The sequence below is a fragment of the Taudactylus pleione genome, unplaced genomic scaffold (genome assembly GCF_031769625.1).
Source record: "Taudactylus pleione unplaced genomic scaffold, aTauple2 ptg000278l, whole genome shotgun sequence".
In the NCBI taxonomy this organism is placed as follows: domain Eukaryota; kingdom Metazoa; phylum Chordata; class Amphibia; order Anura; family Myobatrachidae; genus Taudactylus; species Taudactylus pleione.
In genome coordinates this window covers 627,265-641,955 of record NW_028284680.1, presented here as the reverse complement: position 1 = coordinate 641,955, position 14,691 = coordinate 627,265, and the positions used below count along the sequence as shown (strand labels likewise).

The 14,691-nt window shown below is 45.0% G+C and overlaps 1 protein-coding gene across 1 annotated transcript in view; it reads left to right on the top strand.

The window, feature by feature from the left end:
• Positions 1 to 14,691, top strand: part of LOC148513469 (uncharacterized) — a 466,228-nt gene that overhangs the window by 29,267 nt on the left and 422,270 nt on the right. The window contains exons 10-14 of the mRNA XM_088481822.1: positions 3,032 to 3,224; positions 3,299 to 3,435; positions 3,708 to 3,932; positions 8,437 to 8,578; positions 11,754 to 11,877. Of these exons, the coding sequence (XP_088337948.1) occupies positions 3,032 to 3,224; positions 3,299 to 3,435; positions 3,708 to 3,932; positions 8,437 to 8,578; positions 11,754 to 11,877 (821 nt within the window). The remainder of the gene's footprint in view (positions 1 to 3,031; positions 3,225 to 3,298; positions 3,436 to 3,707; positions 3,933 to 8,436; positions 8,579 to 11,753; positions 11,878 to 14,691) is intronic.

The window sequence follows — 14,691 nt, the reverse complement described above, 5'->3', positions numbered from 1 at the left end:
AGCCTATTTTAAAGAAACATATGAAAATTTTAAAACTGTCTTGGAACTGATTGGATATGCAAGACACAAGTGGTTAATATGTGGAGACATTAAAATTGTATACATGGTACTTTGCCAGCAACAAGGTTACACTAAATTCCCATGTTTTCTCTGTGAATGGGATAGCAGAGCTAAAGATTTACATTGGCAAAAAAACAATAGGCCAGCTCGAAAAAGTTTACAAATTGGAAAAAATTGTGTCATCAGATCCAGTTTAGTAGATCCAAATAAAGTTTTACTTCCACCTCTACATATAAAATTAGGAATGATGAAACAATGTGTAAAAGCACTGCCTAAAGATGGAGAAACTTTCATATATCTTTGCACCAAATTCCATAACCTATCTGATGCTAAACTGAAGGAAGGCATTTTTACAGGCCCTGACATTAGAAAGTTAATAAAAGATGAACATTTCGGGCGTGTAATGAATATTGTGGACCTTTCTGCGTTGACTTCGTCAAACAAGTGATTTTACATTTTTAGGCCATGTCAAGGATCCAAACTACAAATAAATTGTCAGGGAAATGCTTAATAGTTACAGAAACCTTGGCTGCAATATGAGTCTAAAGGTACATTTTATTGAATTCCCATATTGAGCATTTCCCAAATAATATCGGAGACTACAGTGAAGAACAGGGTGAACGGTTCCACCAAGACTTTAAAGATGTAGAAAGAAGATACCAGGGTCATTGGGACATCAGCATGATGGCTGACTACTACTGGATGATACACAGAGATAACACAGAAAAAGCTTATAAGCGAAAAGCGACAAAACAAAGTTTTTAAGGGAAAAAAACAAGATATTAACAATTTTTTCAATAATTATGGTTTTGTTTCTATTTTGTTTTTGTTTTATTATGTAATTAAGACAAAAACTCAGTGATAATATCTACACTTCTTCATATTTCACAATAAATATGTCAAAAACAATTAAACTTCTTGTTTTTTCTTAAAAATGTATGTAACTCAGCTCATAGGTAAATGTGATGTGGTAATTTGTTTAAATATACTATTTCTTGATGTACACAGGAGTATAATTTAGAATATAAAAGTATTATTAAAAAGCTTTCAATACCTTTACATTTCGCAGACCTGTGTAATAATCTAATTCCTGCACTTTGGTGCAACAATGAAACCATCCTGCGCCAAATCTATTAATGTGCACCAACAATCATCCTGCGCTCCAATCTACTAATCTGCACCAACAACCACCCTGCGCCCAATCTACTATTCTGCACCAACAACCATCCTGCACCCAATTTACTAATCTGCACCAACAGCCATCCTGCGCCCAATCTACTAATCTGCACCAACAACCGTCCTGCTCCCAATCTACTAATCTGCTCCAACAACCATCCTGCACCCAATCTGAAAATGTGCACCAACAACCATTCTGCGCCCAATCTACTAATCTGCATAAACATCCATCCTGCGCCTAATCTGCACAAACAACCATCCTTCGCCCAATCTGCACCAACAACCATCCTGCACCCAATCTGCTAATGTGCACCAACAACCATCCTGGTTGTTGGTGCACATTAACAGATTGGGTGCAGGATGGTCTACCAATCTACTAATGTGCACCCACAACCATCCTGTGCCCAATCTGCTAATGTGCACCAACATCCATCCTGCGCCCAATCTACTAATCTGCACCAACATCCATCCTGCACCCAATCTGCTAATCTGCACCAACCATCCTGCGCTCAATCTACTAATCTGCACCAACAACCATCCTGCGCCCAATCTACTAATCTACACCAACAACCATTCTGCACCCAATCTACTAATCTGCACCAACAACCATACTGCACCCAATGTACTAATCTGCACCAACAACCATACTGCACCCAATGTACTAATCTGCACCAACAACCATACTGCACTCAATTTACTAATCTGCACCAACAACCATCCTGCGCCAATCTACTAATGTGCACCAACAACTATCCTTCGCCCAATCTGCTAATCTACACCAACAACCATCCTGCGCCCAATCTACTAATCTGCACCAACATCCATCCTGCACCCAATGTACTAATCTGCACCAACAACCATCCTGCACCCAATCTACTAATTTCTACCAACATCCATCCTGCACCCACTGTATTAATCTGCACCAACCATCCTGCGCTCAATCTACTAATCTGCACCAACAACCATCCTGCGCCCAATCTACTAATCTGCACCAACAACCATTCTGCACCCAATCTACTAATCTGCACCAACAACCATCCTGCACCCAATGTATTAATCTGCACCAACATCCACCCTGGGTCCAATGTACTAATCTGCACCAACAACCATCCTATGCCCAATGTATTAATCTGCACCAACAACCATCCTGTGCCCAATGTATTAATCTGCACCAACATCCATCCTGTGCCCAATCTGCTAATCTGCACCAACAACCATCCTGCACCCAATCTACTAAACTGCACCAACAACCATTCTGCACCCAATCTACTAATCTGCACCAACAACCATACTGCACCCAATGTACTAATCTGCACCAACAACCATACTGCACCCAATTTACTAATCTGCACCAACAACCATCCTGCGCCAATCTACTAATGTGCACCAACAACTATCCTTCGCCCAGTCTGCTAATCTACATCAACAACCATCCTGCACCCAATCTACTAATCTGCACCAACATCCATCCTGCATCCAATGTAGTAATCTGCACCAACATCCACCCTGGGTCCAATGTACTAATCTGCACCAACAACCATCCTGTGCCCAATGTACTAATCTGCACCAACAACCATCCTGTGCCCAGTGTACTAATCTGCACTAACAACCATCCTGCGCCCAATGTAGTCATCTGCACCAACGACCATCCTGCGCCAAATCTGCTAATCTGCACCAATTCCTCCTAGCATTGCAAAGCGTTATTTGAATACCTAAAAATACTATTATTAATGTGGGTAAGATTAATTAATTTACATTATTTCATTCTAATTACTATTTTGTCTTTTATTTTAAGGAATTGAGCAGTGTGGTTTGTGCCCTGCTGGTTCCTACTGCCTGTCGAATACCAGTTACCCCATTCCATGCCCATCTGGCACCTTTAATCTCCTAGAAGGGCAGAATGAGGCTGGAGACTGTACACCGTGCTCTGCAGGAAGTGCCTGCACTCGCCCCGGTTTAATCCAGCCTGACTCTGACTGTTCTACCGGGTGTGTATGACTTACTGTACCACCTGCACATTGCAGTCAGCCTCTGTACTCATTCAGGTGTCTTGTTCTGATAGGTATGTGTGTCCCGTGGGGTCTAGATCGCCTACCGCCGCTGAGAACGCCTGCCCGGCTGGCACCTTTAGTGACCATCAGAATCTCTTCCACAAATCCCAGTGTGAGATCTGTCCAGCCAGATTTTTCTGTATAACAGGTATAGTGTGTTCGTGAAGTAGATACCTTCCAACGTTCCTCAGTGGTTTTCCACCAGGTCATATTTTTGGATCTTACCAATGACTTAAAGCTGGTGACGTGTCCTCTGTGTCTGTGTAATATGTCCATCCTGGACGTGTCCTGCTTACTACGACATCTCATCCTTCATTCTTACACCTGCATTTTCCCTCCTGGTCCATAGAATAGAATTTGTCCTTGTCTGTGGGGTCTACGCTGTATTTTTCTCACTCATGAACACTTATGGGCCCTTAGGTTCAGGAGGAAGACAGCGGCCCCCAGTTCCCTGCCCTCGTGGCCACTATTGTCCTCCAGGAACCAAGCATGGCTCCCAGTACAAGTGTCCTCCTGGGACGTGGAGCGACAGACCAGGCCTGGCGTCTGACAGAGAGTGCTACTCATGTCCTGCTGGCTGGTTCTGCCTGGCCGGTGCTGAGGGACCTTCTGGGAAATGCAGCGCTGGATATTTCTGTACAGAGGGTGAGTTAGTGATACAATATATGGGCAGCAAGATTCTGTAATGCTGTAATATCCCCACTGCTATTCATTACCCACAGTGCCGGTGAGATACAGAGTGAGAATGCGGTGTTATGTACCAACACTGTAAGGGAGCTGTCCCATAAATAAGCACCAAGTCCCTGTCTGAAAACCTCCTGCTATAGGGTACACCTGTTACTAAAGCAGCATTGTTATAATTTATGCACTATTCATAAAAAGTGTAAAATAAAATCAGCCATTTTGGCCACTGACAGCCACTGACACTATGTGGAGGTGTAAATGATGAGGGACATGTATGTGGAGGTGTAAATTATGTAGGACAGGTATGTGTAGGAGTAAATGATGTAGGACAGGTATGTGGAGGTGTAAATGATGTGGGACAGGTATGTGGAGGTGTAAATGAAGTGAGACATGTATGTGGAGGAGTAAATGATGTAGGACAGGTATGTGGAGGTGTAAATGATGTGGGACAGGTATGTGGAGGTGTAAATGAAGTGAGACATGTATGTGGAGGTGTAAGTGATGTAGGACAGGTGTGTGGAGGTGTAAATGATGTAGGACAGGTATGTGGAGGTGTAAATGATGTGGGACAGGTATGTGGAGGTGTAAATGATGTGGGACAGGTATGTGGAGGTGTAAATGATGGGGGACAGGTATGTGGAGGTGTAAATGATGTAGGACAGGTATGTGGAGGTGTAAATGATGTGGGACAGGTATGTGGAGGTGTAAATGATGTACAACAGGTATGTGGAGGTGTAAATGATGTAGGACAGGTATGTGGAGTTGTAAATGATGTAGGACAGGTATGTGGAGGTGTAAATGATGTGGGACAGGTATGTGGAGGTGTAAATGATGTGAGACATGTATGTAGAGGTGTAAATTACGTAGGACAGGTATGTGTAGGAGTAAATGATGTAGGACAGGTATGTGGAGGTGTAAATGATGTGGGACAGGTATGTGGAAGTGTAAATGAAGTGAGACATGTATGTGGAGGTGTAAGTGATGTAGGACAGGTGTGTGGAGGTGTAAGTGATGGGGACAGGTATGTGGAGGTGTAAATGATGTAGGACAGGTATGTGGAGGTGTAAATGATGTAGGACAGGTATGTGGAGGTGTAAATGATGGGGGACAGGTATGTGGAGGTGTAAATGATGTAGGACAGGTATGTGGAGGTGTAAATTATGTGTTACAGGTATGTGGAGGTATAATTGATGGGGGACAGGTATGTGGAGGTGTAAATTATGTGTTACAGGTATGTGGAGGTGTAAATGATGTGGGACAGGTATGTGGAGGTGTAAATGATGTGAGACAGGTATGTGGAGGTGTAAATGATGTAGGACAGGTATGTGGAGGTGTAAATGATGGGGGACAGGTATGTGGAGGTGTAAATGATGTAGGACAGGTATGTGGAGGTGTAAATTATGTGTTACAGGTATGTGGAGGTATAATTGATGGGGGACAGGTATGTGGAGGTGTAAATTATGTGTTACAGGTATGTGGAGGTGTAAATGATGTGGGACAGGTATGTGGAGGTGTAAATGATGTGAGACAGGTATGTGGAGGTGTAAATGATGTAGGACAGGTGTGTGGAGGTGTAAATGATTGGGGACAGGTATGTGGAGGTGTAAGTGATGGTGGACAGGTATGTGGAGGTGTAAATGATGTAGGACAGGTATGTGGAGGTGTAAATGACGTAGGACAGGTGTGTGGCGGTGTAAATGATGTAGGACAGGTATGTGGAGGTGTAAATGATGTGGGACAGGTATGTGGAGGTGTAAATGATGTGAGACAAGTATGTGGAGGTGTAAATGATGTAGGACAGGTATGTGGAGGTGTAAATGATGTAGGACAGGTATGTGGAGTTGTAAATGATGTAGGACAGGTATGTGGAGGTGTAAATGATGTGGGACAGGTATGTGGAGGTGTAAATGAAGTGAGACATGTATGTGGAGGTGTAAGTGATGTAGGACAGGTGTGTGGAGGTGTAAATGATTGGGGACAGGTATGTGGAGGTGTAAGTGATGGGGACAGGTATGTGGAGGTGTAAATGATGTAGGACAGGTATGTGGAGGTGTAAATGATGGGGGACAGGTATGTGGAGGTGTAAATGATGTAGGACAGGTATGTGGAGGTGTAAATTATGTGTTACAGGTATGTGGAGGTATAATTGATGGGGGACAGGTATGTGGAGGTGTAAATTATGTGTTACAGGTATGTGGAGGTGTAATTGATGGGGAACAGGTATGTGGAGGTGTAAATTATGTGTTACAGGTATGTGGAGGTGTAATTGATGGGGACAGGTATGTGGAGGTGTAAATTATGTTTTACAGATATGTGGAGGTGTAAATGATGGGGGACAGGTATGTGGAGGTATAAATGATGGGGGACAGGTATGTGGAGGTGTAGATGATGTAGGACAGGTATGTGGAGGTGTAAATGATTGGGGACGGGTATGTGGAGGTGTAAATGATGTGGGACAGGTATGTGGAGGTGTTAATTATGTGTTACAGGTATGTGGAGGTGTAATTGATGATGGACAGGTATGTGGAGGTGTAAATTATGTGTTACAGATATGTGGAGGTGTAATTGATGGGGAACGGTATGTGGAGGTGTAAATTATGTTACAGGTATGTGGAGGTGTAATTGATGGGGGACAGGTATGTGGAGGTGTAAATTATGTGTTACAGGTATGTGGAGGTGTAATTGATGATGGACAGGTATGTGGAGGTGTAAATTATGTGTTACAGATATGTGGAGGTGTAATTAATGGGGAACTGGTATTTGGAGGTGTAAATTATGTTACAGGTATGTGGAGGTGTAATTGATGGGGGACAGGTATGTGGAGGTGTAAATTATGTGTTACAGGTATGTGGAGGTGTAAATGATGTAGGACAGGTATGTGGAGGTGTAAATTATGTGTTACAGGTATGTAGAGGTGTAAATGATGGGGAACAGGTGTGTGGTGGTGTAATTTTATGGGGGACAGGTATGTGGAGGTGTAAATTATGTGTTACAGATATGTGGAGGTGTAAATGATGTAGGAACAGGTGTGTGGAGGTGTAATTGATGTGGGGCAGGTATGTGGAGGTGTATTTATGGGAGAGGGTTTTTTGAACTTGCATATGGGAGTTAAAAAGCTTTTCAAACTTTTTACAAAATGGTATTGAAACTCTGAAAAATCACTTTACAAAACTTTTTCTGTACTCCAAAATGCTGGAAAGAATTGAATTTGATGATAAACACATGCTGGTTATAATTTATGCACTATTCATAAAAAGTGTAAAATAAAATCAGCCATTTTGGCCACTGAGCCTCTTTTTTTGGGATCCAAGAAGGTTTTCTCACTTTTTCATGCACTCATCCCTGGTCGTGTTTTGTAGAAGAGTTGCGGGGCCTTGCCGAGAGCCCCTAGAATTGGCATTTCTAATTGAATCTCGCATTTCTCGGGTGTGCGCATTCACGTGGTGTATGTGAGTTTTATGATACACATTTGTTTTTAATATGTGCAAATAAGCGCTTTAAAACATCATAATCATGCAAACATAAAAAATAGATTCAATGTTTATAGTCTTTTTAAATGGAAGTGGTGGCAGGCTTAAAAAGGTATACAATCGGGAAACCGGCTGCCTTAATACCGACAGCCGGCTTCCCGACTGTCATATCCCAGCGAGGGTGAAATTCCCGGCATCTAGATGTAGACGCCTGACATTTCCCCGACGCCGGGAGACAGGCGCCCGGCATCCCTTCGATCGGACAGCCGCTGGGGGGGAGGGTTAGGTTTAGGGCACCCGGGGGGGACTTAGGGATAGGCACCCCCCCGGGAGGGTTAGGCTAGGAGGAGGGAGGGTTAGGCACCCCCGGGGGGGATTTAGGGTTAGGCAGCGGGGAAGGGGGTGGTTAGGGTTAGGCACTTAGAAGGATGATTAGTGTTAGGCACTTGGGGGGGGAGGTTAGGGTTAGGCATCCCTAAGGAGGGTTAGGGGGTTAGGTTAGTTTATACTTACCTTAGCGATGATCGGGATTTCCAGCGCTGTCGGGCTTCCGCTGCCGGGCTCTGCTCATCTGTCGGCCAGGCGTCGCCGGGAATCGAACCGCCATGTGGCCGGCGTTATTTCATACCGATTCCCTTAAAAAGACTATAAACATTGAATCAATTCTTTATGTTTGCATGATTATGATGTTTTAAAGCTCTTATTTGCACATATTTATCACTATTTTCACCCTATTGAGACTGAGCGCAGAACATTTTTCAAATTTGTTTTTATTACACATCTGTTTTTGCAAACTGGCTCCTAATTAAACTGACCCCTAAGAGAGTCTCTCTGTGATACAATATTTTCTTCAAAAACGAAAGAATTTGAATGTTTCTCTTCTGCCAACATCAGCGATCAGCTAATTACCCCCTCACAGGGGAACGCGGAGGATTTATAGGGTTGTGTCTGCAGCTGTCGCTTCTCTTGTATTTTGTATTTATTTCTCTGTAAAGGTTCCCAATCTGGATCCCAGTTTCCATGCCCAGCGGGGACCTTTAACCTTAAACTGGGCAGTGTTCGAGTGGGTGAGTGCAGTGCTTGCCCGGTAGGATCTTACTGCCCCGCCGGTACATCTAAACCTGCCCTGTGTCCTATGTGAGTATATGGTTCAGCTACTTGGGCTTATTACATATAGATTTCATGGGATGGAGAAAATGATTAGAAGACACAGAAATGACTGAACAATGGTTTGGAAATCTATCTGTAGGCTGTACCATTGGTTTATTATGGGAACTATTTATTAAGCTCATCACCCCCGAAAAGAATGCTAACACAAAAGGCTGTGCATGTTATATGTATCACTACCAAAAGCTGAACAGCGGAGATATCAGAGATAGCGCAGTCCCTATTTTTCCAATAGAAACTGTGGTCTTCTTCAATTTCACAAACAACAAAAAGATTTTCTGAGATTGACTCTGTGACGGCCATTGTTGCCTATAAGCTACTTTGGCCCTGATTCAGCAAGAAACGCACGCAGCTTTACAGACAGAGGCATTCAAGGGCTAGCGTGCGTGTTAGGAGGACCCATTCTGCACACTCGCAGAATGGGTCCTGCACATGCACAGATTCCCGATAATCGGGAATCTGCAGTCAGCAGTGCACTTGTGTGCACTGCTGAATTAGCCCCTTTATAGCAAGTTGGAAAGTAGGGATGGCCATCAACCATCGTTGATTCATAATCATCGATGGTTTATGGCCGATGTTGACTGTTTTTACCATCGATGGGGAGAACCAGATGGTTTCCCTCCATCGATGGAACAGCACAATTTTTTTTTTTTTTTTTTTTTACAAGGTTCCCGGCTCTGCCCCCGACTCCTGCAAAGCCCCGCTCCCATTTCTGATTGGCCCACGGGTCAGTCAGTTATACAATACGGATGACCATCGGTTGGAGAAACCATCGATGGTCATCCATTGCATAGTTGGTTACCATCGATGGCCACGTGCTATTTTGCCATCGATGGTAGCCACACCGGTTGCCATCCCTACTGAAAAGGGATTTTCAGATACCTCCCAGTGCGCAGTAATGTGATTGGACAAGCTATCCCTGTACTCTTTACTCTTGCCATTTCGACGGTTTATCTGTCTGCGCTAGTAATTTCCATGCATGTCGCAAATAGATGTGCAAAAAGACTTATAGCAAACATGAATGAACCTAAAAGCTGTGCCAAGGTGAAGAACCCCGACACCAAGCTTAAACCCAGCCTAAAATGGTGACATTTCGTGAACGCAGCCCCACTCACTCCACCCAATCACATCTGGCCATGATTGGTCAGTTTATTTATTCTAATAATAACCCAATGACCAATCTGCAGGAGTTTGTCCTTAAATTAAAGGGAATAAACATTTTGAAAGCGCCGTCCAGCTCCAAACTGCAATCCCCTGGGGAGAAGCCATTACTTACCGAATAGTGACGGAATGTAGTCAGCATCTCGGCGTGCGGGATACCGACGGTCTTAATACCGAGCCGGGATATTACACCTAACCCGTCGGCATCCCAAAGGTAAGTATCAGGGTGTAGGGGGAGGGTAGTGTTATCTAGCAGGTTTAGGGAAGGTTAAGGTTAGGCACCGGGGAGGGAGGGTTAGGGTGTGGGGAGGGGGAGGTTAGGTTTAGGCACTAGGGGGGGAGGTCACGTTTAGGCACCCGGGAGGGGGTGTTAGGTTTAGGGTGTGGGGAGGGGGAGGTTAGGTTTAGGCACTAGGGGGGAGGTTAGGTTTAGGCACCGGGGAGGGGGTGTTAGGTTTAGGGTGCAGGGAGGGGGAGGTTAGGTTTAGGCACCGGGGAGGGGGTGTTAGGTTTAGGGTGCGGGGAGGGGGAGGTTAGGTTTAGGCTCCGGGGAGGGGGTGTTAGGTTTAGGGTGCGGGGAGGGGGAGGTTAGGTTTAGGCACTAGGGGGGAGGTCAAGTTTAGGCACCCGGGAGGGGGTGTTAGGTTTAGGGTGTGGGGAGGGGGGGGTTAGGTTTAGGCACTAGGGGGGGGAGGTTAGGTTTAGGCATCGGGGAGGGGGTGTTAGGTTTAGGGTGCGGGGAGGGGGAGGTTAGGTTTAGGCACTAGGGGGGGAGGTTAGGTTTAGGCACCGGGGAGGGGGTGTTAGGTTTAGGGTGCAGGGAGGGGGAGGTTAGGTGTAGGCACCGGGGAGGGGGTGTTAGGTTTAGGGTGCGGGGAGGGGGAGGTTAGGTTTAGGCACTAGGGGGGGAGGTTAGGTTTAGGCACTGGGGATGGGGTGTTAGGTTTAGGGTGCAGGGAGGGGGAGGTTAGGTTTAGGCTCCGGGGAGGGGGTGTTAGGTTTAGGGTGCGGGGAGGGGGAGGTTAGGTTTAGGCACTAGGGGGGAGGTCAAGTTTAGGCACCTGGGAGGGGGTGTTAGGTTTAGGGTGTGGGGAGGGGGAGGTTAGGTTTAGGCACTAGGGGGGGAGGTCACGTTTAGGCACCCGGGAGGGGGTGTTAGGTTTAGGGTGTGGGGAGGGGGAGGTTAGGTTTAGGCACTAGGGGGGAGGTTAGGTTTAGGCACCGGGGAGGGGGTGTTAGGTTTAGGGTGCAGGGAGGGGGAGGTTAGGTTTAGGCACCGGGGAGGGGGTGTTAGGTTTAGGGTGCGGGGAGGGGGAGGTTAGGTTTAGGCACTAGGGGGGAGGTCAAGTTTAGGCACCCGGGAGGGGGTGTTAGGTTTAGGGTGTGGGGAGGGGGAGGTTAGGTTTAGGCACTAGGGGGGGGGAGGTTAGGTTTAGGCATCGGGGAAGGGGTGTTAGGTTTAGGGTGCGGGGAGGGGGAGGTTAGGTTTAGGCACTAGGGGGGGAGGTTAGGTTTAGGCACCGGGGAGGGGGTGTTAGGTTTAGGGTGCAGGGAGGGGGAGGTTAGGTTTAGGCATCGGGGAGGGGGTGTTAGGTTTAGGGTGCGGGGAGGGGGAGGTTAGGTTTAGGCACTAGGGGGGGAGGTTAGGTTTAGGCACTGGGGAGGGGGTGTTAGGTTTAGGGTGCAGGGAGGGGGAGGTTAGGTTTAGGCACCGGGGAGGGGGAGGTTAGGTTTAGGCACTAGGGGGGGAGGGTTAGGCACCAGGAAGGGTGGGTTAGGGTAGGGGTTAGAGTAGGGATAATAAAACAACTCACCATTGAGTCCTCTGGGTGTCGGGATTCTGACTAGCGGCATCCTGACAGCCGGGATATCATACAGTATACTATAGTAGATGGATATTCGCTGAAGACTACACATTTAATTGCTTTTATTTTATATTTCAATAATATTTATTTTCATTTGTTTTACCTCCTGTGTGACATAGTGGTACTTATCGTGCTGAGCAAGGGGCTCGCGATGTGAGTGAATGTGATCGATGTACCGCGGGCTCATCGTGCCCTAATATCGGGATGGGTTCCCCGGTGCCCTGCGGTGCCGGTAGTTTCTCTGTGAGTGTCTGTTCCCATTGAATGAAATAATTGTATCTGTCTGCTCTGAATCTGCTGTTGTCTCCTCGTTGTTGTAATGTGAGTACACGCTGCACAATTAAGGTAGGAAGTAATTGGAATAATAATTAGACACAAGTCACTGGTTATACAAAGACATGTCGTCTTTTTACTTTGGGATAAATTTAAAAGGCAAAAAAGCTCCCGAGGAACGTCCACGAAATCTGTTGCATAAAAGTGATAAGAAATTACTTTTGGAACTTGGCTGAAATAAAATATATATTATTTTATATTTCTCACATTTTAATACTAAGGAGTCTACTCAACATGTTAGTTATCGGGGTCCGAGCGAACCCTGATAATTAACATACTATTCATCATTGCTCCGGCACAGAGACAGCTGATCCAAAAATCAACTGTCTCCCTAAATCTTTTCACTGCCATGTGATATTTTTTTAAAAACCTCAGACAAATTTAGTCCTATGCCAGTGATACGTATAATCTGCCAAAACTATATAATAAGTAAAAGGTAAGATGGGCAACACATATGGGACCATTTCACCCATCAGGTGTAGCCAGAACTTTGTAGGCCCTATTGCAATATTTTAAAGGGTCCCCCACCCCAATGCTTCTATAGGGACACCTCGTTCCTCAGTGGTTGTTCATTTTATGTCGAATAGTAGTGACCTTGTTCATTTTATGGCCCATAGTAGTGATCTAGAGTATGTAATGATATATCCCATAGTAATGGCCTATTTCATTTTATGCCGAATAGTAGTAGCCTAGATAATTTTATGCCCCCATAGTAGTGACCTAGGTAATGATATATCCCATAGTAGTAGCCTAGTTAATTTTATGCCCCTATAGTAGTGCCCTCACTCATTTTATGCCCCATAGTAGTGCCCTCATTAATTTTTTGCCCCATATTAGTGTCCTAGTTTACATTATACCACATAGTGCCCCTGGTTCACAATAGGCCAAACTGTAGTGGTGCCAGTATACACTATGCCACATAATGCTCCCAGGCTACATTATACCACACAGTGGACCTCATTTAGAGTCTGTCGTAAGCGGCCGCTCGGTCCTACGCATCTGATGTTTCCGAACCACACATGCGTACGGTTAGTAGTGCGCATGTGCGTACAAGGCTTTGCGATCCAAAATGCTGTCGATCGTACGGCTTACGAGTAGGAAGTGGCTTCCGGGAGTTGATTGACATGAAAGGCCGTTTGTGGGTGGTGACGGGGGTGGTGGTCTAAAAACACAGGCGTTCCTCACCGTTTTCATGGCATTTCAGGGGCGTACATAAATTTCCTGCTACGACTGACATAGAAGGCCGGAAGTAGTAAAATGTCACTCTGCGAGCAGGTTAGAGGCCTGGCTGATCGTACAGCTTGAGTTTGGGTATGTGCTCTCTCAAGCCCCAGAGTACAATCGATACTATCGAATGTGACTGATGTAATGTTTGATGTTTCTATTTTGTGTCACACAAATCAAGCAGCTAATAATCGTTTGTTATTGCTAATATCACTGCTAATTGGCATGTAATTGATTCAGTTGCGTTTGCATTAGAGAATAATAAGAATTAATATATTTCATGGGGATGGCTTATTCTATACGTTTTTTTGTTAATTTTTGATGTAATTTGCACACAACACAAGCGGCCGGAACCATCAGAAGAAAATTAACATACAGCAGTGCCCCCAGTTCATATTATGCTACATTGCAGTGCCCCCAGTTCATATTATGCTACATTGCAGTGCCCCCAGTTCATATTATGTTACATTGCAGTGCCTCCAGTTCATATTATGCTACATTGCAGTGACTCCAGTTCATATTATGCTACATTGCAGTGCTCCCAGTTCATATTATGCTAAATTGCAGTACCTCCAGTTCATATTATGCTACATTGTAGTGCTCCCAGTTCATATTATGCTACATTGCAGTGCCTCCAGTTCATATTATGCTACATTGCAGTGCCCCCAGTTCATATTATGTTACATTGCAGTGCCTCCAGTTCATATTATGCTACATTGCAGTGCCTCCAGTTCATATTATGCTACATTGCAGTGACTCCAGTTCATATTATGCTACATTGCAGTGCCCCCAGTTCATATTATGCTACATTGCAGTGCCCCCAGTTCATATTATGCTACATTGCAGTGCCCCCAGTTCATATTATGCTACATTGCAGTGCCCCCAGTTCATATTATGCTACATTGCAGTGCCTCCAGTTCATATTATGCTACATTGCAGTGCCTCCAGTTCATATTATGCTACATTGTAGTGCCCCCAGTTCATGGTGAGGGTCTGTCTTGTGCACGTTCTCGGATTTCAGTGGAGAGAGGTGCAAACCTAGATGACCCAGGATAAATGGAGTAATCCAATAAGTCTGTGGTTTATATAAGCAATTCTTCGTCACGATGAGAGATATCGGTTCTGTGTACGGAGCCCATTGCTGTTGGCTGGTGGTGTCTTGTTGGACAGTGTCTGACACTCCGCAGATCTCATGCTCACAGGACTATGGTGGACTTATGTGATTCATGTTACACCCATCTGGAGTGCATAAGAACATATGGTTCAGTGCACAGTGTTGAGTGTTGCTTGTGTTCTTATATTGTGTGATTGCTGTGAATTGCCTATTTGTATTGTATTAATGCACAGCGCATCTAAAGTGACCATGTTTACATTACATTGTGGAGTGTGGAATGCTCTTAGATGTGTTCTCTGAATCAGAATAATATATATATATATATATATATATATACTGTGTGTGTGTGTATATATATATATATATATATATATATATTCACTTTG